Raw genomic sequence first — 27,129 nt, 5'->3', positions numbered from 1 at the left:
CTCCTTTCTCCCAGGGTTATTTCAGGGACCATGCTCAAACAAACCACTTGTTCCCTGGGTTGCCTTCTAGGGGCTCCCAAGCCCATCGCTATAGCTGCAGTTGAGGTATCAGAGGCAATTGTGGCTGGTGTCTTTCCTGTAGGAAGTTAGCTATGCTGGGGATGTATCTAAGTCCTCACGCATATTCAGCGAGACCTCAGCCCCTACTATGCATTTCTTTTCTTTTCTTTTCTTTTGAGCGTAGCGCTGACTGTCCTGGAACTAGCCGTCTGGCCTCCAACTCAGAGATCCTCCTGCTTCTGTCTTCCAAATCCTGGGATTATAGGCATGCACCACCATCCCTAACTGACACACAGCCTTGTTTCTGTGGGCTGCAAGCAGGCCCTTTGCTTCAGTCACAGTGCCTAGTCTCAGCTGCTCTGTAGTTGGGAAAACCAATGTCTTTCCCCTTCCTCTCAAGAACTTTGTCCCCCCAAGGAAAACCTCACACCCCAGAGTGCAGACCTACCTGTCCCCTCTTCAAAGCACGTGGTATGAAATTTTCCCATATAAAATTCTAACCCTATGATTGCAAAAATAAGGATTGCAAAAAACAGGAGGAGGCCGATCTGCAGCAGAGGGATCATCGCCTTCATGATTGACTTCAGGACGACTTGTAAACCTGGGGAGACAGAGAGAGTCCAGCCGTAAGCAGGCACCCCGCCAAGTGCCTCCCATGGAGCCCAGCATGGGGTTGGCAAAGAGGGAGGTGCTCACAGTCCCCCAAGAAAGGTCTTTCTGGTTATAAACTTTAAAAATATTTATTATCTACTTCGAGGAGTTTTAGGGCCCAAAGGGTAGCTAGCCAGGGCTTTCTAAGCAATTTTCTGGGCTGCTTAGTAGCTTCCTACCAAAAGGAGGGTGTTGTTTTCCTAAACTGACCCAAGCCAATGGGAGACACCTTTTCCCTTCATCGAAAACCTCCCTGAGGTTACCAGCAACCCTGCATAGGCCTGCAGCCTGCACCTCAACTCTCTAATCCAAGGAAGTAAATTCCCTATAAACTCATGAGCTGTGGCTGCGCAGGCAGCTAACTGGAAAGTGAGGCGCAGGGAGATCTGATTTCTCTGTGGGCTCAAGAGACAGTGAAGTCGGGAGTTTGCCCTTTTGTGTGCCTGACACAGCCTGCAGCTCTGCGCTGCCCATACAAGCTTCCCTGTTCTGAGTAACTCAGTCAAGAAGGATGATGCTTGTGATCCCTGGTGGCCATGGCGACTTAGGTGTGGAAGATCTGGAAGTGGAGAGCGTCAGATCAGGGCCCAGGCAAGCCCTTGTCCTAACAGACCCACCTGCAGTTTCAGTCTTTATTTTTTATTTTTATTTTTTTTGAGAAACAGGAAGGGGTTAAACTAAAAATGCTTAACATTTCATCTTATGTGGAGAGTCCCATGATTCTAAACATTTTGATGATTTAATTAATTGTTGTGTGTTGTGGAGGTCAGAGGACAACTTCATGGAGTCTGTTCTCTACCTTCTTGTGGGTCTTAGGGATCAAAATCTTACGGTCTTCAGCGAGTCAAATACGTGATTTAGCGACTGAGCCCTAAAACTCAAGAAATGTTATAACAACTCCTTCTCTGTCCCCCTTCCCTCCCTCTTTCTCAAGCTGGAAGAATGAGATTGGAACTTCCCTGTGAAGCAGGTCTGCTGACGGCAGTTTCTGTGCTGTAGATGGACCTGCAGTATTCAGAGGAAGCTGCGTGCACAGTCTACACACAGATTCCTTAAATAATCTTAAGACAGCTTTTTTTCTTTTGAGACATGTTTTCTCTTTGTAGCTCTGACTGTCCTGGTACTCTATGTAGACCAGACTGGCCTCAAGTTCACAGAAATCCACCTGCCTCCGCCTCTCTAGTGCTGGGATCAATGGAATGAGTCACTACACCCGGCTTCTATATGACTTTTAATACCTAATACAATGTTAATGATTCGTATATAATTGTTAGACTATCCTGTTCAGGTATAACATCAAGAAAAGCATGTGCTCAATATAGATGAACTAGCTCGGTAGATCAGGCTGGCCTTGAACTCACAGAGCTCCGTCTGCCTTTGCCTCCTGAGTACTGGGACTAAAGACATGAACCACCACTGCCTGCCTAGCTTTAGTGACCTTTTAAATGTGCATTGGTGTTTTGCCTGCATGGTTGTCTGTGTGAGGGTGTCAGAACCCCTAAAACTGGAGTTATAGACAGTTGTGAGCTGCTATGTAGATGCTGGGACTGAACCTGGGTCCTCTGGAAGAGCAGTCAGTGCTCTTAACCACTAAGTTTACTCTCCACCCCCCTTTTACACAGATCTATCTATCTATCTATCTATCTATCTATCTATCTATTTATCTATCTATCTATCCATCTATCAGTGTGAGTGTGTGTGTCATGGTAAACACATGCAGGTCACATGACAACTCACAGGATGCGGGGCTCTCCATGTAGGGCCCAGAAACGGAGCTCAGGTCTGCAGGCACCTTCTTGTTCCCTCCCTTTGTCCTAGCAAATGTCTGGCTCACCCTAGCCACGAGGGCGGGCAGTACCAGTGTGTTAGTACTGGCTTGTCACCTGCTCTTAATTTAATGGGACACAGGTGCCTGCTGGGCTCCATTTCTCTGTAAAATAAATGTGCTGGTAGTCAGTTGGGAAATCTGATTTTAATTTCAAACTTTCTTATGGTGCTGAGGGGGAAGCCATGGCGGGCGAGTACTGAGAGACATCGGCTCCTCGGAGAAAACCTCTTTCGATCTGTATGGGTGTGGCTCTGATCAACTTGGTCAACACTCGGACACAGTAACACTTGGACACAGTAACGGGGCTGCTTATTTATTCCTCCCCTGCCCCTGTGTGTGTGTGTGTCTGTGTGTGTGTCTGTGTGTGTGTGTGTGTGTCTGTCTGTGTGTGTGTGTGTGTCTGTGTGTGTGTGTGTGTGTGTGTGTACCCTTGAGGTTGATGTCAGGTGTCTTCCTCAAATCTCACTAAACCTGAAACTTATTGATTCAGTCATGAGCTCCAGGGAGCCCCTGTCTCCAGCTTCCCAGCACCAGAATTACAGAAATCACTACCACACCCTTCTTCTTCTTCTTCTTCCTCTTCCTCCTCCTCCTCCCCCTCCTCCTCCTTTTGCATGTGTTCTTTGTGACTAACTCGGGACCTCACGATTGTAGAAAGTACTCTACAAACTGAACCATCCTTCAGCTGCCCAGAGTAACTGCCTTCTGATTTCTATCAGGTGAGGACGTGGGTTGGAAATAGCCCTCTGGCTGCATCTGGTCTGGGTTGGAACACTGGGGACAGAATCCTGAGTCGGTGCGGCAGCCCTGCACAGGGCCTGAAGCCCAGACGGCCCTGGAGAGCAAGTGAGCAGGAGAGCGTGCCCGGACCCTGTGATCATTCGACCCACCTGTCAAGAACTCTGAGCCTCACCCTTCTCATCTGTGCAATGGACAGCCACTGACAGAGAGCATTAGAGGCTCTCTGTGCAGTGCTCCACTATAGGTACTAAATGACAACAGTCACTTCCACTGGGTCACCTCCCAGACACCCTAACTCTCACTCGAACCCTTCTCTTTCATGTGACCTTAATCTAACGATTCAGCCATCCCGAGTCTCTGTGCCTATTTATAAAAAGGAGACACTGTGATTATATAACAGGTTCTGGGTGCTAAAGGAGCCAAGTGCAGATCATGACTCCTGGTAGACTGTAGGTGCTCAATAAATGATGAGGCCTCTGGTCTGCTTCCAGAGACCACGTAGACCTGGTTCCTGGGAACCCCTGACGGGGAGCATGCCCTGATGGGAATGGGGGCTCCTAGCAGAGTCTTCTAGAAAGACGGAGACTCACTCACTTGGGATTCCAGACACCAGCTTGAGTGGCCGCAGCACACGAACCGCCCTCAGTGTCCGTAGGTCAAACTCCGTCCCGACAGTGGCCAAGATGCTACAGGAGAAAATGACAGTAAGACACAGAAGCTAGGGTCAGGACAGGTGGGTGAGGGTGCACCTCAGTGGGGGACTAGATGTCATCAGGCCAGTTCTAGCTCCACTGAGTGACAGTGGTAATTGCTGTCATTTGGAATGAGAGGTGACTTATTACTCCTCTTTTTTCTTTCCATATATGTGTGTGACGTATGAGTGCATATGTGTACCCACCGAGAGGGGACATACCTCTACTCCCAAGATGCTCATGGGTCAGCCAGCCTGGGCTACACAGAAGAGCAGAAGCAGCCACTGACACCGTTCTCGTTTCTCTTTTTCTGCCAAATGCTTGTTTTATATATGATAAATAATAAGTGTGTCTGTACACACATATATCACTTTTTGAGACACTATGTTACTGTGTAGCCTTGACTGGTCTGGATCTAACTATATAGACCAGGATGGCCTCAAACTCATAGAGATCTTCCTGCAGATTCTGCCTCCCAAGTACTAGGATTAAAAGCAGAAACAACTTCACCCTGTGTGTGTAACAGTATCACAATGTAGCATACTAATTATGTAGCCCAAGCTGTTATCGAGCTCATAGAAATCCTCCTGCCTCAGCTGCATGCTTTCTCTCTCTCCCTCCCTGTTTGTCTCTGTTTCTGCCTCTCTGTCTCTGTCTCTCTCCCTCTTCCTTCTGAACACTGGGATTCCGACCACGCTTGGATCACCCCAACTTTTCAGTTTTCTTTGGGCTTCTTCAGATTTCCTCTGACAGGCACCACTTTACTTCTGAGACAGAAGCTGTTGCTTAGCATGCACAGAGGAGTTAAGGGCCTGTGTGTGTTGAGGAAGCCGAGAGAACCCAGTAAACACATCAAATGTCAGAACGATGTGCACTGAGGAGAGGCTAACCAGGGAAGAGAGGGTTGGAAGGAAGCGGTGGCATTTACATCAGTTCAGCTCCTTGTCACTTGGGGGCAGCATCCCAGTGTCCAGGTTGGGATAGGGTGTGGCTCAGCGGGTAGAGCCCCTGCCTAGAATCCCTCAGTGAAGAGCGGGAGTCTGGCTCACTGTTTATCCAACATCCACAAGGCCTGACTTTCATCTCAAGTGGAGGGAGGAGAGAACAGACTAGCGCTGCCCAGTAGCAATCAAACTTTTCCATATTAAAAAGGAACAGGTGAAATCAATCCCATAAAGCCTTACATGCAAAGTTCAGCCATTCTCTATTATCCACGGTGAATACTTCCAGGGTGACCCAGCACCTCCTACTGAAACAATGGAATGGAGTGCTATTGATGTCAGACCTGCACATGTCCTCCTGTGGACGTATGTGCCACAGGCTGCTTATGGAGGTTAGAGGACAACCTTCAAATGCTCACCCTTGCATTTGCCCTTGTTTGACACAGGGTCGATTCCCTGCTACTGAACGAGGCATATTGAGATTAAGGGAATGCACTTACACACACACACACACACACACACACACACACACACACACAACATATATATAAGACAAGCTTTTCCTTTGCAGCCTATGTTGGTCCTGAAGTGGGCAGTGTTCCTGTCTTCCCTTACGTGCTATGATACAGGGTATGAACCCCCATTCCCAGCTCCAAACACTCTGCCTCCAGCCTAGCTCCCCAGCTCCAAGACATTAGTATTAATCATTGTTCTTTGTAGTTCTGGCGACAGGGGTCCGAGGCCACAGCCATGCTGAGCAAAGCCCTGCCACTGAGATACACCTTAACCATGGCTCTTTGAGACAGGTTTTCACTTGTAACCCAGGCTGGCTTTAAACCTGTGATCCTTCTGCCTCAGCCTCCCAAGTGCTGGGGCCACAAGCACAGGGCACTGCACCCAGCTGGGATTGTACTGTCACAGACCCCATCATGTCACCCAGCTGTCACATCACATGGGGCAAACGCTCTCTAAAACCCCGAATCACAGGCCCCATCCCTTCCCTCACCCACTCCCCATCTCTGCGGATTCTGCTCCAGCACCCTCTCCAAACATCACTATTCTTCAAAGACACAAAAGGAGTTCAAGTGTACCCTTGAACTAAAACTAACAAATACCAGGGTGGGGCAAGGCCAGAGCTTGAGGGTGGGCTGGGGATCAGAGCTGGGCATGGGCGGGGCTGGCGCTAGATAGGAAAGTAGCCCAAGGATGCCACACAGATCCAGTGCAAGGTTCTCTGTGCCTCCGAGTCAGGCAGAAGCAGGAGACGGGGAGATGGGGACCCCCGACGCCCCGACAGCAGAGCACAGTGCCGAGAAGCTCAGATCCTGAGCACAGTCAGAAATGCTCGGACCACGTGTGCCCACCGTGAGACCTGGGCCTTAGCTGGCCCAGGCCTCAGAACAGCACAAGCACTGGCTTCTCTCATGCCCAGTGTGAGTGACTTCGGCTGGCTCCCAAGGGGTTGGAGCTCCTCCTGTTCCCTTGCCCACTTCCCCAGAAGGATGGTAGGACTCGGGAGTGGAGAAATGAGGCTGCGACCTAGGGACTCTCAGGACGTGCCTTTCCCTGTGGACGGTGGGAGTCACAGGAGGGACATGATTAGGGCTGGCAAGGGAAGACAAGCTTGACAGTGGAGAGGACAGATTGGTGGTGATGAAGCCCGAGCAGAGAAGAAGCTGTAAGAGCGGCCAGCGTAATGAGAGCTAGAAGTAGGGCAGAGGCGGTGGGAGTACAAAGGAAGCCCTGGTTTATATATAGCTGCCATTAACGCTGTGCATCAGGGAGCCTGCCTGGGTGCGCCGCATCCGGCCTGCATTCGACGCTGCCAGCCGCTCACGGCCCATTTTACAGAGGAGGATGCCAAGACTCTCGGAAATCAGTACACAAAGAGCCGGGTCATACCAAGAGGGAAACTTGAACTCAGGACCGCAGGAGTGAACAGCCTCACATCCCTATCCTGCAGAACCTCACCCTCAAGGGACCACTTGGATGGGGAAGGGTCATGTTGGAGAACAAAAGACACTCATTTATGCATTCAACAGAAACTCAGGTGCCAGGCTTTTAGGGAGCACCAGAGTGAACAGCGGAGGGGAGAGCCTGGTGGGGAAGAGTTCCAACTCCCCCAGCATCCAACCAGGGAGTAAGCGCTGTGAGGGAAACGGAGAGACTAGGGTGATGCCAGGGTTTGGTGTGGGTCAAAGAGCTGGTACCAGTGCAGATAGGAAAAGCTAGGAAGGAGGAGGCTCCGGGGATATCAGGACTTGAAGGTGGGCATTCTGAGCAGGAGATGTCTGAGTTAAAGGCCTTCTGGTATTGCCAGGCACCACGGCCAGGCCTTTAATCTCAGCACCCAGGGGCAGAGGCAGGTGGATCTCTGTAAGTTCCAGGCCAGGTTGATCTACATAGTGAGATCCTATATAAAAGATAAACACACACACACACACACACACACACACACACACACACACACTCACACTCACACACTCACACACACACTCACACACACTCACACACACACACACACACACACACACACTCACACACACAGACTCATGTAGAGAGAATATCTTGCCCATTGTATTGTATGGTTGCATCACCTGTCAATTACAAAGCCTATGGCCTATGGGTTAGGCAGCAAATGGGAGGCGAGACATTGTGAAGGAGAAAGAATTCTGGGCTAAAGCCAGGCAAGAGATGCATCCGGGATGTGACGAGACAGATGCATGGAACCTGGGCACAGGTAACCAGCCAGGTGGCGAAATAAATGGGTGATCTTAAGCTGTGATCTTCTAGTCAGACAAGAGCCTAGTTATATTGCCAAAGTATTTATAAATGTAGTTTGAATTTGAGTCTTACTTCTGAGAGCATGGGGCTGGGAGGAAGAACTGGGCCTAACTTTTATAGACTCAACACAGACACACAGACTCTCTCTCTCTCTCTCCCTCTCTCTCTCTCTCTCTCTCTCTCTCTCTCTCTCTTACACACACACACACACACACACACACACACACACACACACACACACATTTTCAGTGTGTGTGAGACTTCCAAGAAAATTCTCTATCAAAACCACGAGAGTTTGCTTGGCTCGGCCCTCGCTGTTCTGAGTGCTCTGCCCCCAAAGCTGACTCTTCTATTTCAGAAACACTTTGTCCCTGGCCTCTCTTCTCCTTCATCTTGCTGCATTAAAACCTGGGTCCAAACTGAGACCTGTAGGCCCAGAGCAGTACCCCACTTCCTCTCTAAGAGGACAAACAGTTCTCTGCTGGTGTCCTGCAGCATCTCATGCTTCCTAAACGTTTTGTGGGTGTGTATGACAAAGGACAGAGTGACAGGCTCCCGAGTGTCCCTGAGCAGACAGGAGCAGTCGAAAGGGGACACCCGGAGAAGAAACACTAAGTACAAAGCAGGTATGTGGTGAGGGCCGGCCGTCCCAGCCCTCTGAAGGATGCCACAGAAGAGTACAGAACAGTTAAGGTGCAAAGAGGATGAGGAAACAGAAGTCAATGCAGAAGACAATGGCATCCCTGAGGGCCAAGGACTAAGGTCTCTGAGGAGGTCACTGGTATTCAGAGCAGCATCTGCAGGGCACAGAAACAGAGGGCAGCCACCTCCAATGCCAGGTTTCTAACTGCTGTGAGAAGAGAGAGCTCTCACCTTAGACTAGAGTACATGGATTTACTTAAGATTTATTTTTTAACCATGTGCATGTGTGTGTTTGGTTGTACACACACACACACACACACACACACACACACACACACACACACACACACACAGAGTGTAGATGTCTATAGTGGCCAGCAGAGGGCACTGGATATCCAGAAGCTGGAGTTACAGGCACTTGTGATCTGGGTGATGAGTCCTCTGTAAGAGCAGCCAGTGTTCTTGATAGCTAAGCCACCTCCTCAGTCCCTGCGTGTATATATTTACCCATCTGGGAAGGGCACCAATGGTGTGCCCCTTGGTTTTCAGGATCTGGGCTGCCCACAGGTAACCAGTGACCACATAGAGCTTCATTTTACTATGGGATTATAAAAGTACCCATTACTTAGGGAGACAGAGTAGCTCAGGCTGCCTTTGTCCCTCCAAGTGCTGGAATGATAAAGCTTCCCCATAGTCCTTAAATATACATCTGAAGTGACTGAAATTAAACAAAGAAACAAAAAATTCAGCTATAGTGGTCACCTGTGGAGCACCCACAGCCACCCACGGGCACATGACGCATTTCCTTCACCATGAAAAATTACGATGGACAGTGGAGCTTCTGCATGGCCACTCTAGAAGGACCAGGATTCCCACAGCACCTAAAGTTATGTTTGACAAACATTAGGTACTCGATAAATGTTTGTTGAATGCATGAATGATGGAGAGGTAAATGCACACAGCTGTGGGGAAAACAGATGCTCCTCTAGGAGAGACAGGAGGCTAGGAAGCTTAAAGCAAAGACTCATAGGCTACAGGAACCACCCAAGACACTCCCACCCTCCCTTGGTGGCAGAGTGTGTCTCCTGGCAAAATCCCAGCAAATGTTCAGCAGTAGAATTTTTTTCTCTGGATGCCTTGCTATGGGTGTGCTGGTCACATGACCTAGTCACATGATAACAGAGCCCAAGTCAGTTTTCTGGGTACTTCTGGGAAAGAGTTTCTCCTGGAGAAGAGTCAAGTGACAGGAAACATCCCTCTCTTTTCCTGTCTGTGACTGACGGCTTTGTATCTAGACTGGAAGACATCTTGGAACTGTTGTTGCCATAGGGAGACTGAGAAAATCCCTGAAGTGAAGAACAATCAGGAAGCTGGGAAGACTCCATACAGGTGTGGCCGGCCGCGCTACAGATCCAACCCTACAATCAAGTGGCCTCCATACTGTCTGCAGTGAGGGTCTCAAAGGTCCAGATCCAAATTGTTCTAATCACGAATTGTGTAGCCTTGGCAACACATCTCATCCTTCTGTGCCTCAGTTTCCTGAGTAAATTGGAGATGGTAACTACTTCCTTATAAAGGAAGAATCTCTGGGACGTGTGTGAGCCTCTGGAATGCTGGCTGCTGCCTTAGCCTCACCTCGTTCTTTATGCTATTTGCAGCTACATTCTTTCAGGATCAGCTTCCACCAGGTTGTGGCTCTGGGGAGGAGCATCACCTGGAACATCTGCTGGCTGGAAGTGGAATGTAAGCACGTACTTCTTTCTCCTTCCACCCTCCCCTCATGGGGATCCAGAGGCTGATCCCTCTGTTCATCTCTCCTCTACCTTGTTCATGTCATCAGACTGGGAGCTGGCACTCCTACATTTGCATGAGTTCTGGGGTTCTGAACTCAGGACCTTGGGCTTGTGCACCTTGTCCCTGTCCCCATCAGTAAGTATTAACAGAGGCCACAATTTTACCATGGCCTTGTGAATGAGGAGAGGAGCATGTGGCAAAGTCCTGCGGTTGGAGCTTGGAGTGATCAGTGAGGGTGGGATGAAGAGGCAGGGAGCGTGGAAAGCTGTGGAGCTTCCGGGAGCTGCCATGACTCCCTACCCCAGCCTAGTCGAGACCCATGCTTTTAAGACTCAGTGTCGGTACTACCAAGGTGAAACCTGGGAGCATGGCTGTCTCTCAGTCACCTGATCATCTGGCTGCTCTGGGGTTGTACAAATCCACCTTCCGCTATACCCAGGACCCAGGAAACATGTCTGCTGGAGCTAATCTTTCTAGGAAAGGGGGTTAAGCCAGGAAGGAGGCACCTTAGTGGAGGGATAGATCATAAAGCACTCAACAGTAGATGGGATGTGTGTCACACGCCTTTAATGCCAGCATTTGGGAGGGTGAGCTGTAGGACAGCCAGGGCTACATGTGAGACCATGTCCAAAAAAAAAAAAAAAGAAAGAAAAAAAGAGCTCAGGTGAAGCAGCGTTCTCGGCAATCTCCACCCTCTGCCCTGTGAGGACAAAGCCAGCAAGTGTCACCTTGGGCATAGAAAGGCACCTGGCCTTGGGTTTCTGATCCTTCAGTGCTGACCTTCTCTGATGTTACCTCCCTCAGGTAGCAGGCTTTAGTGCTGCAGAAGGATGGAGAATCTAGCCTCCCCCCAACCCCAGGGAAAACTCTTGAAAATGGCTTTTTTAGAACCGTCAGAGTTAACGAACCAAACAGAACTGCTTTACCGTGGCCGTGAGCAGGCCACCTCTCTAGGTCACTCACCCAAGCGTCAGTTGCATTTCAGGTCCTAACCAGGATTTCACAGCTATTAGTTCTTCCAGCGTTGGGAAGATGGAATCCAGGGCATTGTCACACACACACACTGTTCACAATCCCTCACTGGGTGACTCTAGGCTGGCCCTCAGCTGCTGAGCCATGCTCCTGGGCCTTTCAACTCTATTTTTATAATTCTGTCTTGTTAGGCAATCAATGTTGAGCTTAATTTGGTCCTGCTGGAATGTGTCCTTGCAGATCACGTGCTGCCCTCTGACAGTATATATTTGTAACTGATAGCACGGGATGAAGTTAGCCACGGTGCGCTGCTGTCTGCTCCGCCCAGAGACATGCTTGACGTGCTGTCTAGGAGCCAGTGGGCAGACTGTATGGGGCTTTCACTAGGCCTGGGTCCTGCAGATGTCCTTTTACAAACTTGAGCGTAGACCCGGCATGGGCTCTGGACAGCTCCTGAGCAAGCCCTGCAGAGGAGCCAAGACGTAACTTCACAATGGATACTCTGAATCCCTGAGTATTAGACCTGCGGTTCTCATCAACTAGGGTTGAGGATGTTTTAATAAGTGCAAAGCCATGCATGTAACTCAGACGATGCAGAGACCACCCAGGTGCCTGCAGCACTACACAGTCAAGTGCTGGGTATCGTCTAAGGGTGATTCAAGGTCTGAGGGAGGATGTGCATGCTTCTGTGGAGCACCACAGCCTGCGGACTCAGCTCCAGCTCATGCTCCAGCCTCAGCCTCCCAAAGGGCAGGATAACAGCTCTGCATCTTTACTCAAGTTCAGAGCTTGTAGTTTCGAGGTTCCTGGTGCCACAAGTTCTGCCCCTTGTTTCTCTGTTTCAGTCTGAGGCAGCACTGACTGCTCACCCACTGGAGTGCTGTACTCACACGTAGGGAATACTTTCCTCATCTAAGTTAACAAGGCAAACTGAAGGATTTGCTTCTCTTTGGGGCAGTTTTCTTAAGAAGGGTCAGGGTGTCTTAGTTAGAGTTTTACAGCTGTGAACAGACACCATGACCAAGGTGACTCTTATAAGGACAACATTTAGTTGGGGCTGGCTTACAGGTTCAGAGCTTTAGTTCATTATCATCAAGGTGGGAGCATGCAGGCATGGTTCTGGAGGCTGCTACCCAAACACTAGCTTTCAGGCAGCTAAGACAGGGTCTTAAAGCCCACCCCCACAGTGACACACTTCCTCTAAATAGTGCCACGCCCTGGGCCAAACATATTCAAACCACTACATGGGGGCTGGGAGGAAGCAGGCCTTCGGCTACCACATGGTGCTGGGGTTACTAAGGCTGCACAGTGTGGATGAAGGCAGTGGGTTCCGAGAGTCTGATCAGGGTAGAAGCGAGGCGGTGGTAGAGAGATGCTGCTGTAAGCCAGGCAGGCGGGAGCATGCCTTCTACTCAGAGGCCAGCACCAGGAACCCATAGGGGACACAGTGTAGAGGGAAGCTCTCAGTGACAGGGGTGGGTGTTGGACGCAGCACGGGTGATCACACTGAGGTGAGGGGAAAGGAGTTCAAAGCAGGCATGAGCGACCACGTGAGACTGTCTCATACACCCCCAGAAGAGAAGAGGGACAGAAACGGACAACTATGCTCATAGGCATTTGGCAGAGCCCTAAGGAATCAAAGGGTTCCAAACACATCCAAAGAAACGGGATGCCCACACGTCCTGTTATACCACAGACTACGCAACTCACAATGCTTTGCTTTCTGCGTGGCTTTGCCTACAGGTAGGTGCTGGGGACTGCATTTCTACTTCAAACCTTGGGCTTGGATAAAGGTTAAGTGTCTAGTCTATACTCTCAGAATGCTCTGCTTTTGTTCTTGGTTGGGTTCACCTAAGGGTGGGTGCTGGGATTGCATCTTTGGTTTGTGTCTGGCTAGGGAATGTACTAGAACATCCAGGGAAGGGGACTGCTTCCCCGCTCCCTTCCTGACCTCAGTCACTCCTGCAGGACTGGACCTCCACCGGGCCTCCAGGACAGAGGACTGACTTCCCTCCAGAGACCTTGATAGCCTTGTCTGTTTCCTGTTGCTATCTGCCAAGGTCCTCAAGGCTCACAGCACTGGGAACCCAAGAGAGTCAGGGCTGGATTCTCAGTTCCCTAAGGGTACAGCTAATAAGCTGAAAGCAGGTTTTCAGGCAGAAGGTACCAAACACAGAGGAAGAGGTAGAAACTTATGTTTCTTTAAAATGGTCTAATGGGGAAAATAAGGAGGTGACATGGCCTGAGACAGGAAGGGGCCTCAGCTCACCGTCCTTTACACTAGAACCCGCTGATTGGCTAGACTGTCTAGCCAGCAGGCCTCCTCAGCACTGGGTTAGAGATGCTCTCTGAAATTCCAGGTTCTTTATGATGCTGGGGACTGAACCCAGGCCCTCACAAGCATTTTCCTGAGAGAACGATCACCCCAGTTCCTCTTTATCAAGAGACATTTCAAGTAAGAATAGTAGAGTGACAGGAACCCCTGCTCACTTAAAATACATTTGAATTACCTTTACTCTTTGCTCATCTCACCAGGGGATTAAAAACCATGTTCAGGGGTTGGGGCGATGGCTTAGCTGTGAAAAGTGCACATCGCTCTTGTAGAGGCCCTGTGGGGTCCCAGCACCCACAGACCAGCTCACAAGCACCTGCCACTCCTGTTCTAGAGGGTCTGAAGCACTCTCTTGGCCTCCACAGGCATCTGCACTCACGTGCACATTTCCAAACAGACACGCATGCACGCGTATAATCCAAAATGAAAATAAATACATATACTTTTGAGAGCCCTGTTCAGTTCAAGGGAAAACATGTTCCTTGACCTGTGGATAGAAGGGAGTATGTCATGGTTATTCTTAGCTGTCAACTGGACTATATCTGCAGAGAACTACAAGCCTCAAATGGTTGGACACCCCTGCGAGAAAAAAAAAATATTTTGCTTAACTGAATCACTTGAAGTGGGAAGACTCACTTCTGATTCAGATCTTCCTTTGACCCAGCTCCTGTGAGGTGGGAAGACCCACCTCTAGTCTGGGCTGCATCTTCTGCTGGCCCTATTTACAGGACACAGAAGAAGGGAGCCTTTGCTCTTTGCCTCCTTGCTCTTGCCTTGCTCATGAGTCCATTGCTTCTCTGGCCTTAGATTCTACTTATTCAGGATTCCTCTGTATATGGGCGACCAGCTGAGACACCAGGTCTCATGGACTAAACAATTACCGACTTCCTGAACCTACAATCCATAGCCAGCCATTGCTGGGTTAGCTGGACCACACCCTGTAAGCCATTTTAATAAGTCTCTCCCTGCCCTCTCCCTCTCTCCATTCTATAAGCTCTGTTCCTCTGAAGAACCCTGACTAAGACAGAATCCTTTGATGTATTTCTTTACCTCATCGAGTGGTCTTAGCCATTGCTCCTCATAAACCACCTTACTCTAGATAAGCCCCTCAAATGCAAACAGGAACACTAAGATATTTTAAATCCCTTTGGCAATGTAACTTCAAAGGCCACCAAAAGACCCCCAGGTGTACAACTGTCCTTCCATAAGTGCGCACGGGTGTCTTTGTCTTTATTCAGTGTCTGCACTGTAACAGTGCCTGGGCTGGCCTCACTGCCCAGTCTGGTTCCTGAGCTCAGTCCCAGGACCCACACAGTAGGAGGAGACACAACTCCTACACACACAAATACAGATGAATGTACACACATGTGATAAATATAAACATTTAAAAACCTTTTCCTCAATAAGCTCAGCTTTGCTTCAGACTCGTTCATTTTCTGTGGAGAACCGGAAAACCCAGCTTCCCCTGACCAGAGGCTCAGGTATGGAGTGTTTGCCCCAGGGAGGGCCTGGCAGAGGCTGGTCTTTCCCTGTCTCCTGGATACTCAGCTGGGATTGTTATCAGTTTGGGCTGGGGTGTCGTGTGGATTGCTTTCTCTTCAGGGCTGAAATTCGTCTCAGTGCTTTTGGATGCCTCCCTATACTTGTATCTTCTACTGAGGGACAGGGAGGTAGATGGAAGATGAGGAGCCAAATGACAAAACAGCCTGGGCCCTACCTCAGAATTAAACTGCAGTGAATCTACAACACTCCTTATGGACTTGTGTTTCCTGTGTACAGTGGAATATTACTCATCCACTAAAAAGAATGGGTTCTGTGGGAAAAGGTGCCAGACCTCAGGACCCAAGCTATTGTCTGACCTCCAAGACCTATGTGTGTTGACAGACACCGAGACAGACAAAGACAGACAGAAACGCACACGTGCATGCGCACGCACACGGTCATTTGCACACGAACAGGATGGTCTTTATGATTATCCAGTAAGCACTTTACCAACTAAGCCATCTCCCAGCTCCTTCCCTCCCAATTTCTTCTTGATTGTTCCCACTGGAAACCCAGCCTCAGTTTCCTTCTCGGGAGGATGGAGAACTTAAGAATCCTTCTGGTATTAGGAGTGAGGCTTACACTTGATTGTTCAGAAAAAATGCTGAGCAGGCCCAGGAAGCAGCCAAATATGACTTTTCTCTTTCTCTAAGCAAAGCTGCCTGTGATTGGCTGAGACTTTTCTCTTTTTCTGAGTAAGGCTGCCTGTGATTGGCTCTGACAAATTTTCGGCCCACAGGAAGGAGGCCAAATGAGGATCCCAGCTGCTAGCCAAAAAGCTGCCCAGGAAATGACAGCACATTCCCATGATCCTTAGCTGTCCCAGGAGAGCTCCGGCCTGGTTCCACCCTGACCTCAGACTAACTTTCCAAACTGCAGCTCTGCTTTCAGATTCACTTGCCCTGGATCTTGGAGTCCCAGTGGGGGCCCAGAATCAGGAGGGATTCGTGGTAGATTGGGGGCACCCACTTCTTTCAGGTCAGATTCTTGTACCTGACCTGGGGTAAGGTGTGACTGGATAGACTGTCCTGGTCCCAGCAGGCTTCCCCCCAAGCCCCCAGCACACATTAATTAAAATGTGAATCATAGCTGAGTCACTAAAGGAATGGGGGGGGGGAAGGTCAGTGAGCCAGTCTGGCTTCCCCCCTCCTTCTTGCTCCAAGGCATGAGTCAGCAAAGTACAGATCAGAAATGGGGAAGGGAAGCTGGAAGAGGTGTGTGGCTCAGACTGAGAAGCACTGTCAGGTCAGCGAGAACCGCTTTAGTTCTTGGGTTAGCAAAAAATAGTTTCCTAGCCCCTCCCTTTAGGTCTCTTAGCCACCCACCCCTCTGCTGAGCACAGCGGTTCTGGGTTCTCATGTCTGCAGCCAGCTTCTCCTCAGAGTGAAGATTCAGTACTTCTGCTCTTGCCTGCTTCAAGGATGGCAGGCTCTTTGCTATGGCAGCCCTAAGAAGCAAATGCCAACTCTCCCCTCCCTACTCCATACCACCCCCAAAGCCCACCACTGTCTTTAAATTTATATGAGGTAGTCCTGTTCCGTGGTGAGCATGCTGTCGTGCAGTCAATAAGAAATGACCACCATGTGGGAGAATATTCCAGAAGTGCTGATCTCGGGGCTTCATGACATGATACCCAAGCTGGGACTTCTGGTACAGACCTATAATAGTCTTAGCTACTCCTACTTGGAAATCAGAGGCAGGAGGATCACAAGGTCCAAGGCTGACTGAGTAGATTGAGTTCAAGGCCAACCCTGGGTGACTTAGTGAAATCTTGTTTCAAAATACAAAGTAAAAAGGATTAGTGGTGGAGCTCAGGGCCAGAGCTCTGGCCTGGACAAGTCAGACCTGGTGGTAGGACTGTCAGAAACACACACACACACACACACACACACACACACACACACATGTAATAAAAGGGAAGTTGGTTTCTCAGGCTGGGAGTGTCGCTCAGTGGTAGAGAACACATTAGTATGTGAGGCCCTGGATCCCACACAAGAAAAACAAACACACATGGGTACAAAGGCTGGTGACTGGAGTTTAGTCTCTGGGACCCACGTGGTGGAAGAGAACCCAGTTCTTACCGAGTTGTCCTTCAACCTCTATGTGCTCCGCTCCTTACTTCCGGAGAGATCTCCGACTGTACCTGTCCACGTGGCTGGTTTTAGCTAACACAGTCTCTTTCCTGGATGAGGTTTTTGAGAGAACAGTGATGTACCTGCTGACAGCCCTTCCTCCGTTCTGACCAGAAAACACAACCATTCCCAAGGTAAGACCTGCTCTGAGATGCCTCTGAGATTCTTTCATCCACACGTCTTACAATCTGGCTGGGGGAGTCTCCTTTCTGATGGAGGGAGGATGGGCTTGGTCTGGGGTCTCACTAAGCAGAAGCACCAATCTGCATGTTGTCAATATGGGAGGTGGGCCTGGTGGGAGGAAGTGTGGTCACTGGGAACTGTGGAATGCTGGCCTCTCTCTTTCTCAATCTCCATCCTTCCTTCTCTCCTTCCCAGTCGCTGTGAGGAGCCTGGTCTTGCTCCAGTTTCCACAACCTCCAAAACTGTGAACTTAAATAAACTCCTTCATATCTCAGTTATCTGGGGGTATTTCGTGACTCTGACGTAAAGTTAACATTCACTGTAAATATGTGAGCCAGAGCATATGCTGTTACTACTGATGTGTTACTGTACCACATATGACCGCTGTATGAGCAGTGTGGCTGGTACACTCCAGTGTCACCACAGACACGCAACTCATACGTCGAGGACTAAGGCGTTATGAGGTCTAAGGAAGTTTATTCTGACTAAATACTGAGTTCAGGGCCTGTGTGAGCTCGGTAAGTAAGTGCTCTACCACAGAGCCACACCTCAGCTTCTCCCTCTGACTGAGTCAGTCTCAAGTACTCCAGTCTACTTTTGAACACATGACCTTCCTGCCTCTGCCTTCTGAGTCCCAGAGTCTCAGATGTGGGCCACCAAACCTAGCTCCCAGTCCTTCTGATACTTTGTATTTTGAGACAGGATTTCCCTAGCTCTCAATACTTGCAATCCTCCTGCCTCTGCCTCCCTAGGAACTGTTGCTCCATTTTTTTCTTTTCTCTTCTTCCCCAGGCTCTGGGGATAGAACCGAGGTTCCTCACTTTCAAGGCAAACTTTGCTGTTGAACCCCACCCAGCCAGGTAGTAATATTTAAACAGCATCAACACTGTCATGGGACCAGTCCCATCCTATGTAAACCCCATCACTGGCTGAAATGTCATGAGGTGACTCATAAGGTCAGTGTTGATTTTTACCCAGTGCTTCTCTTCTGGAATGTTCTGGAACATTCTGAGTTTTACACATTTGCACCCATTTTAATCCTCACAAAAGTCTGACAAAATAAAGGCTTTCCACATGATCCACCGTGGTAGACATTGGCCCAGATCCTTCCGTAGTTCCTCTGTGCTTTCAAACATACTCAGCATCCTTCAAGCACTGTCTGGTCCCTGCTGGCCTTCAGTGATTTCCTTGCTATTTGCTTCTCTCCAGACCTGAACACATGCAGCACACACACCAGTACGTGTGCAGCACAGGAGAGGATACATACTGTTTTCTGTATAAATCCAGTGTCCCAGCTGCCTGGTGTCCCTGCCACCCAATGCAGGTATTTACTACTCCAGAGAACCACACCTCAACACCAGCACTGCTCAAGAATCTGGGGGTACCTGGCATCTAGTATCCAAGGAGCAAGCTGCTCTATGTTGAGGGCAAAACCCCACAGAGATGACACAAAACCCAAGAAGTTCAAGTGTGGCTGTGGAAGTGTTCCTCTGCACTCCCAGAGGCCTTTCCCCCAACAAACATGTGTCCACTTTTGGGAGATGTGTGTGGCTTCTCTTGAGACAGGATCTAATGTAGCCCAGGCCTCTTGCCTCCACCTTTGGAATTCTGGGATTATAGATGGGCACCACCGTGCCTAGTCTATTATTATTGCTGGGGACGGAACTCAGGGTCTTATGTTGCCAGACGAGCATTCTACCGACTGATCCCCATCCCAGCCTGGATTAGAATTTTTTTTCAAGATAAGGCTCCTGTCTTCCAGGCTGGCCCCAGATTAACAGCCATCCTCCTGCCTCAGCCTCTCCAGTGCTGTAATGATAGGTGTGAACCATTACACCCAAACCATAATTATTAAGTTCTTATGGAGACTTCTGTCTTCAGACATGCCAGAGGAGGGCATCGGATTCCATTGTAGATGATCGTGAGCCACCATGTGGTTGCTGGGAATTGAACTCAGGACCTCTGGAAGAGCAGCCAGTGCCCTTAACCACTGAGTCATCTCTCCAGCCCCTTATGGAGACTTCTGAATAGATCGTCTCTGCATTTGCAAACGGGGTAGCCACACTCTGAACCTTGTCTTTTCTCCCACTTGACAGTTTATCCCGGATGAGGTAATGACCACATCTCCATCTATATCAGAGAAGCATGATACATACATTTCCTGTCACGAGCTTGCCATCAGGGTCAAACAAAGTGATTATTTTAGAGATCAGATGGTGGTGGCACATGGTTTTAATCACAGCACTCAGGTGACAGAGACAGTTGGGTCTCTGAGTTCAAGGCCAGTCTGGTCTACAGAGTGAGCTCCAAGGTAGCCTGGGCTACACAGAAAAACTTGAAAAGAAAAATTAGAATGGTGGATGTGCACAGTAGGTGGCCTAAAAAGTTCCATTAGCACCTACAGATTGCCCCCCCCCCCGTCTCTCTCTCCTTCCTTCCTTCCCTCTTTTGTTCCTTCCTTTAAAAATTATGATTAGATTTGATTGGCTTTCCAATCTCACTGTATAGCCTAGGTTGGCCTCAAGTCTTCCTGCCTCAGCCTCCCAGGCGCTGGGTCAATATGCATCCAGAGCCTGCTTGCTCCCCATGTTCAATAGCTCTTAAGATATCACAAGTGATTGGTGAAGCAGAGTTTATTTCACAGCTCGGTTTACGCAATCTGGAGTTATTCCCAGCCCTTTGCTGAAAGCCCTGATAAATATAGTTGAAGGACTGAACATGCAAACACAAGCAAGAGAGGAAACGGGGCAGGGCACTGGGGCGGCTTCCAAGATGCCCTAAGCCTTCGGTCCTCTCATCCCGGAGTCCTCCCCTGGGGCCAGCAAGTCTTTGTCAACAGTGTGGCTGTTGACTGTGCACTGTGGCATGTCTTGCCTTGCAGTTGACAGGTGGGAACTGATCCACCCAATGAGGCCTCACACAGACTAACTGCTTTCTAGATGGCCTCCCTCTTCTATCTAAAAGATTACTTTCATTTTTCAACTATGTATGTGAGTTCATGGATGTAAGTGCAGTTTCCCAAGGATGCCAGAAATGGATGTTTGGTTCCTGGAGCTGAAGTCCTAGGTCTTATGCGGGCTCTGGGAACTGAATCTTCTGGAAGACCAGCAAGTCCTCTTAACCACTGACCAAATATTTGGGCCCATTTTCCCTCTTTTTAAAATAAGAGAGAGAAAGAGAGAGAGAGAGAGAGAGAGAGAGAGAGAGAGAGAGAGAGAGGGAGGGAGGGAGGGAGGGAGGGAGGGAGGGAGGGAAGGAGGGAGGGAGACTGTATGTGTGTGTGTGTATGTGTGTGTGTGTGTGTGAGTTGTGCGTGTGTTCCAGCTGTATGGATGTCAGAGTGCAGGCGTTAGGTCAGAGCACAACCCTGAGTGCTGGTTCTCCCTCCCACCTTTTCTGAGACAGGGTCTCTGATTCTCCACTTCCCTGTACCATGGCAAGCTGGCCTGTGAGCTTGTGGGCGTTGCCCTGTCTCAGAAGTTCTGGGATTACAGGGGTGTACTACCATGTCTTGGACATGGGTTCTGGAAATCCATACTCAAGTCACCATGTTAGCCATCTCTCCAGCCCCTGACTTATGGTTATTACCCTAAAAATGACAATGCTCTTCCCAAATTCATTCATGGATTGAGAAGACATGGCTGGCTCCCCAAGGAAAGAGTACCACCTCGTCCCAGTGAGGTGATGAAGGTTGATCCCACAAGGTGTCCTTGAGGGGGTGGAAAGATGCCTGTGAGCCTCGGCTGAATGGTGGGAAGGGTGAACACACAGGTGGGAGGAGGGAGGAGGGAAGAGGGAGGAGGGAGGAGCTGGATCGTGATCTTTATGAAAATGTATTTTTGTAACTCTGGGTTGAAAATAGATACACCATCTTCACACTGACTGTTCCAGCCCCGTGACGTGTTCCTGCTAGCTGGGGCTTTTCCATCCGGCACATCTCCATGGCAACGGGCCACATCTCATTCATGTTGCCATCTCCCAGGTTACCTTGCCGGGCTCATTCATGACTATTGCCATGGAGACTAGTTCATTGATACAATCTTGAGTCTTGGGAACTTGGCTTTCCTGGATGATGGAACTAAGTTATGGTTAAGAAGTGAGGGTTGGTGGTGGTAAGAGGGTTCTGGGTTGAGATCTGGAGAGCTAAAGACTAACCCTTCAAGAGGATGAAGATCTGGTGGAGAGTCAGACTCCTGGCAGGGTAATAGCCACTAGTCAATTTTTTTTTTTTTTTTTGAGACAGGGCCTTACTACGGAGCTCTGGCTGGCCTAGAACCCACACAGATACCTATCTCCCAAGTGCTGTGATTACGGTATGTAGCACCGCATCCCACACTTGCCAGGGCAACCAGTCTCTGTTTCCACAGTTGAGAAAGGTGGTCCTTCAACCAGCACAAGTCACCTTCTAGTAGACTCATGGCTGCTTCTGAGGTCTATGTCTGTGTCTCCAGCCGTTAGCACGATGCTCAGGACAGTACACATCTACCAGTAACTACTCAGTATGTTAAACCCGTCCTACAGGTGTCCTACAGACGCAGCAGAATGCACTCTATTTGATACCTTCCACCCCCACGCCCACACCCTTATCCACTCCACACCAAGAGAACCGTCTTTCCTGTCTCTGCTTGCTGGGCAAACCCTCACCTGAAGTCAAACTTTCCTCTCTACTCTGGTGTTTTCGTGTGTCCCATAAAACTCACAGGTTGGGAACTTGGCCCCCAGATGTATATATTCAAGGCCTCTGAGAGTAATTAGTGTTAGATGAAACCCGGAGGTGCAGGCCTCCATTGAAGGTGTTAGAGGAAAAGGAAGAAAGACTGAAACAGGCAGGACGAGTCTGGGTCACTGTGGGTCCTCTGCCATGTTCAGAGGTGGCAAGAAGCCCTTGTTGCCAACAGCATGCTCTGAGACTCTGAAGTCTCCAGAATGAGTTTGGTAAACCTCCACTCTTTATAAATGGCCTGTCCTCAGGTGTTTTCCTACAGTAGTGAAAGATAGTATCTTTTCTAGTATGCTAAATGTCATTCTTTCTTGTCCACTGAGGTGGCCTCTTGTTAACTCTTGGGTATGTAGTGCTGGGCTGTAATTACATGCAGGGGCTTGTGAGTTTCAGGACAGCCTGTGCTACACAGTGAGACCCTACCATAAAATGAACAAACTAACAAGAAAAAGCAGCCAAGAACTGAGGATGTGGCTCAGTGGTAGAGTACTTGCCTCCCATGCACAAGGCTTTGGGTTTGGCACCAGCACCATTAAAAACTGGACATGGTGCTGTTCACCTACGAGTCCAGGAAGAGGACAGGGGCAAAGGTCATTCTCAACCAGATAGTGAATCCAAGGCCAACTCGGGCTACACAGTGAATTCAAAGTCAGCGTAGGCCCCATGAGAACCTGTCTCCTCTCCAAAAGAAAGAAGCAAATGTGTGAATCCCATTTCTTCTGCAGTTAACAACCTACTTTACGCTCTCAGCCCCTGACAAAAACTCTTAAAATAAGACTCTGAGGGTTTTTCTGTGCCTGTGTGGAGGTGCATGTGTGTGGAGGTCAAGCTCTGGTACGGTTCCCGAGAAGCAGGCCACGCTGCAGTTTTTAAGGCAGGGCTTCTCAGCCTGGAACTTATCAATTTGGCTATGCTGGCTGGACTTGGAGCTCCAGGAATTTACCTGTCATAACCTCCCCAACCTTTTCCCCAATCCACACCTGTTGTCATTGTCCCTTTTCCCTCCTCCTTCCCCCTTCTCATCTCCCTGTCCTTCTTCTAAAATACTTGTTTATGTTGAGACAGGGTCGTATCCTGTCCCTCCAGCTGGTTTTAAACTCCCTACATAGACCAGGATAGCCTCACACTCACAAGAGATCAACCCCCCTTTGTCTTCCGAGTACTGGGATTAAAAGTGTTCACCACCACACCCATGTTATTTTTTATGTGTATATATGTACTTGCATGAGTTTCTATGCACCGTATGTATGCACTGTCTTTGTCCTTAGATCCCCTAGAAGTGGAATTACAGATGTTTGTGAGCCACCATGTGGGTGGCTGAGAACTGAACCCAGGCCCTCTGCAAAAACAGCAAATGTTCTTAACCACCAAGCCAGCTCGCCAGCCCCATCTGGCTTCTGTGTTGGTGCTGAAGATGGGACTGAGATCCTCACTTAAGTGGCAGATACTTCCTGCCTGAGCCATCTCCAGATTCTCTTTCTTTATGGCTTCTTTTTGTGAGCGACAGAGGATTTATTTGTACAAGAATACACAGAGTCATCTTCTCCGAATTTACTAGGAGATGCTCAGAGGTCAGTCCAAGCTTCCTTCTCAGCCGTGACCATTCCTTCCCTGTCTGTCCTGAACACTCAGCAGCAGAAGATGAAAGAAGAGGCCCGTTTCCCAGCCCAGCTCCTAGAAGTGAGTTCTTAGGAGCATGTTTGCAATTAGGACAGAGAGGTGCTGGTCTTGCATAGGACGGATGAGTCACAGCAAGATCTTCTGTGTGCATTTGCAGCCAATGTCCTGAAGCAGACACTTCTTTGTAAGCCAATCAGGTTCCCAGCCTGCACCTTCCGGGTATCTGGGTATAAAGGTTGGGTGGGGGTCCTAGGGAGAATGGCTGGTGTGGAGGCTCATACTTATGAAGTGACATCTTGGGTCTGCCATTGCACAAGTGAGCCTCTATTTGAGGACAGAGCCTCACTGTGTAGTGTGTGGTTTTGGGCTGGAGCTCACTTTGGTGTAGATCAGGCTGGCTTTGAATTCACAGAGATCCATCTGTCCCCTCTTTCTCTTAAAGTCAATACCCATTTCACCAGCAGGCCTTGTGATTTCTACACTGATACCAACCACTCCTCTGCCTGCTCTCATGGGAATGACACACTGGTTTAAGCTCCCAGCCCTACCAGCCCAATCCATCAGGGTCAACACCTAGCTCTTACACCCTTCACCAAAGCAGGAAGAGAAATTCCCCTGTCAGGAGACCCTTTCTTAAGCCCCTCAGCTCCTTCTTGGTTTCTTTTGCTCCCACGGTCGATCCTGAGTTAATGACTTATTACATTTGCCATGCATAACCCAGTTCCTGTCCGCTAAACACTTATCGATACAGTGCCTGGGCACCTGGAGAAACTGCCCTGCATATAGTAGATGCTCAAAAAATATCTGCAGAATGTCTGAAGGAGGAAGCCCAAGTGGGAAGGCAGGCCACTGAGCAGAGAAAGGAAGAACAAGGCCAGAACAGGGTTTGTCTTTGGTCTTAGAACAGTGCTTCTCAACCTGTTGGGAATGACCTGCTTTGGGTCAACTGACCTTTCACAGGGTCATCTAAGACCACCAGAAAACACAGACCACAGCGGGGGAAGTAAGAGGCATGGGGGCTCTTCTTCTTGGCAAACTTTCTGAGGGTCTGAGATGATTCTCCGGCCAATAATGGGAAGTGAGAAAGTTCATCTGCTAGAAAGGGTTCTCCAGGCAGCAGAGCAGGAAGATGGCTTCTGTCATCATCACTAAAGCAGGAAGTGACAAGATGTAACTCGAGTGATTATGTGACAAGAATGGTATGGTTGGGACAGACACGATGGCACACGCTGGTCACCACACTGCTCAGAAGGCCAAGACCGAAGGATACTGAATTCAAGGCCAACTTGGGTCACATGGCGAAAGCCCCATCACAAAAGCCAGAGGTGGGGAGAAGGAGGAAGAAGGGGGGGTGAGAGGAAGAGGAGGAGCAAGAGGAGTGCTCAGTCAGCAGGAATGCAGAGCAGGTGAAGGCCTAAGGGGCCGCTAACCGCAGTGGAGCAGATGCTAGGGAGCAAGCCTCTGTCACGGACAGGCACCAGATGGAGATACACGGTGGGTGTGCCCAAGAGTGGTGGACTTGGTGGATAAAAACTCGAGGAGGGAGAGGTGGCCAAGATGGCAATAGGTGGATTTCACGTTGCTACAGTAGGGAGGGAACAGGCCTGGGCTCTGTGTGCTGTGTGGGGGCCACCTGTGCTGCACCATGACCCAGTCTGTGCCAGGTAGCTGGCTGTGTACCTCTAGGGAGGCCAGCTGTGGTCACAGCATGGGCTGGCCATCTGCTCTGCAGCTCCATGTTCTCGCTGTCCCAGCCTTCGCTAGGATGTATTTTCTCACCCTAGGCAGGGTCACGTGATTAAATCTGGCTGATGAGACATGGGAGAAAGTGGTGGAACCTGCACCCTAAGATGTTTTCTTGTTTTGTTTCTGGGTATGCCATGTATGCTTGTATACATGTTCGTGCGTGTGTACACATGTGTGCATCTATGTGGAGGACTAAGGTTTATATCGGGGGTCTTCCTATAGTCTTCCTCTATTCTATACATGCTAATATAAATATTTCAGACAGGGTCTTACTTAGAGACCTTATGTTAGCCCTGGCTATCCTGGAGCCCACAATGTAGACTAGGCTTTGACTTCAAACTCAGAGCCCCTCTGCCTCCTCAATGCTAGGATTAAAGAGGAGCCCATTGTGTCTGGTTCTACTTTATTTTCTGAGACAAGGTCTCTCACTGGACCTGGAGTTCACTGATTGGCTAAACTGACTGGATAGCCAGTGAGCCCCAGGGACCCTCCTGTCTCTGCCTCCTCAGTGTGGGGTTACAGATACACCACCATGCCTAGCTTTTACTCGGGCTCTAGGAACCCTAACTCTGGTCTACATGCCAGTATGGCAATGAGCCACCTCCCCCATACACTGCGCCCTAACACTTTCTCTAAGGCCTTCCTTTCACGCTCCATCCTTTCCTTTAGTTATTGGCAACTGTGGAGGATCTGGAGGAAGATCCCACAGCTCCATCGACGGAGCCTCAAGATGGACGGAGCCTAGAGCCCTGTGTGACAGGTGGAGCTGAGCCCAACCACGTCCAGCATTCCATTTATGTGGACCTTAGAACCCAGTAGAAATAACATTTCTGTAAGTCCCTGAGATATGGGGTGAGTCTTTCCAGCCGCCACAGTTCAGTTCAGCCTTCCAGACACACGAGGAGCACTGAGAGGCAGAGGTGTTCCCATGGAAACCGTACATACGGGAGACACAAGACTGCATCCTTCTCCTTTCAAAATACTTCTGTTTCACTTACTTTTAAGTTTTCAATTGTGTGTCGGCCGAACGTATGCTGTGGCTGCTGAAGACTGAAGTCTAGTTCTCAGTAAGAGCAGCAACTGTTCTCGGCTGCTGAGCCAACTCCCCAGCCCCTCCATCTAATTTTCAAAAGAACTTTAAGATGAAGTTACAGCCTGAATATCCTCAGTCCACCAAGTGGAATCACAAGCCTCAGAAATCCAAAATATTTTTAGTCCCAAGCATTCCATTCTTTCTCTTCCCCATCTCTGTCTCTCTCGACTGAGCTTAGGGCCTTATGTATATTAGAAAGCCGCACCCTAAGCTCTCCCATTCTTTAGGAAATTGTGTTTGAGAGTCTCATCCATGAATTTTAGTTATTTTCACCCAGCTCTTCCCTCTCTGGTCCCACTGGTGCCTTCTCTCTGATTTCTGGTCTCTGTGTGTGGCCACTGAAGGGCACGGAGAACCCCCCAGACAGTAGCTACAGTAGTGTCTCAGGGACAGGTAGGGTCTCATGGGCCCTTGACTCCATGCATGATGCTAAGGCATCCATGTAGCCACAGGGCGGTGGGCTCAAGCCCACCATCTTGCAGCATCTCCTTCATCCTCTGGCTCTTAACAGTTTTCTGCCGCTCTTCCTTGAGGTCCAATCAGGGCCACATACTTCACGGTCACTTAAGCTCTGTATTTCTGTTAACTGTTATGCTCTGCCATAGACGCTAGGTGCAGTACTCAGCTCAGACAGGGATGACAATCTGGGTGTTGGG

General features: G+C 49.4%; 1 protein-coding gene across 1 annotated transcript in view; it reads right to left on the bottom strand.

Moving 5' to 3' along the window:
* The window catches only part of CACNA1A (calcium voltage-gated channel subunit alpha1 A), a gene marked incomplete at its 3' end in the record, with an annotated part of 212,417 nt that overhangs the window by 115,073 nt on the left and 70,215 nt on the right, over positions 1–27,129 (bottom strand). The window contains exons 4-5 of the mRNA XM_080936643.1: positions 3,875–3,966; positions 509–661 (exon numbers count right to left, since the gene is read on the bottom strand). Coding sequence (XP_080792769.1) covers positions 509–661; positions 3,875–3,966 — 245 coding nt within the window. The remainder of the gene's footprint in view (positions 1–508; positions 662–3,874; positions 3,967–27,129) is intronic.

This window comes from Micromys minutus, assembly GCF_963924665.1.
Source record: "Micromys minutus genome assembly, chromosome: 24".
Classification (NCBI taxonomy): Eukaryota; Metazoa; Chordata; class Mammalia; order Rodentia; family Muridae; genus Micromys; species Micromys minutus.
This window is presented reverse-complemented; position numbering and strand designations above follow the sequence as displayed.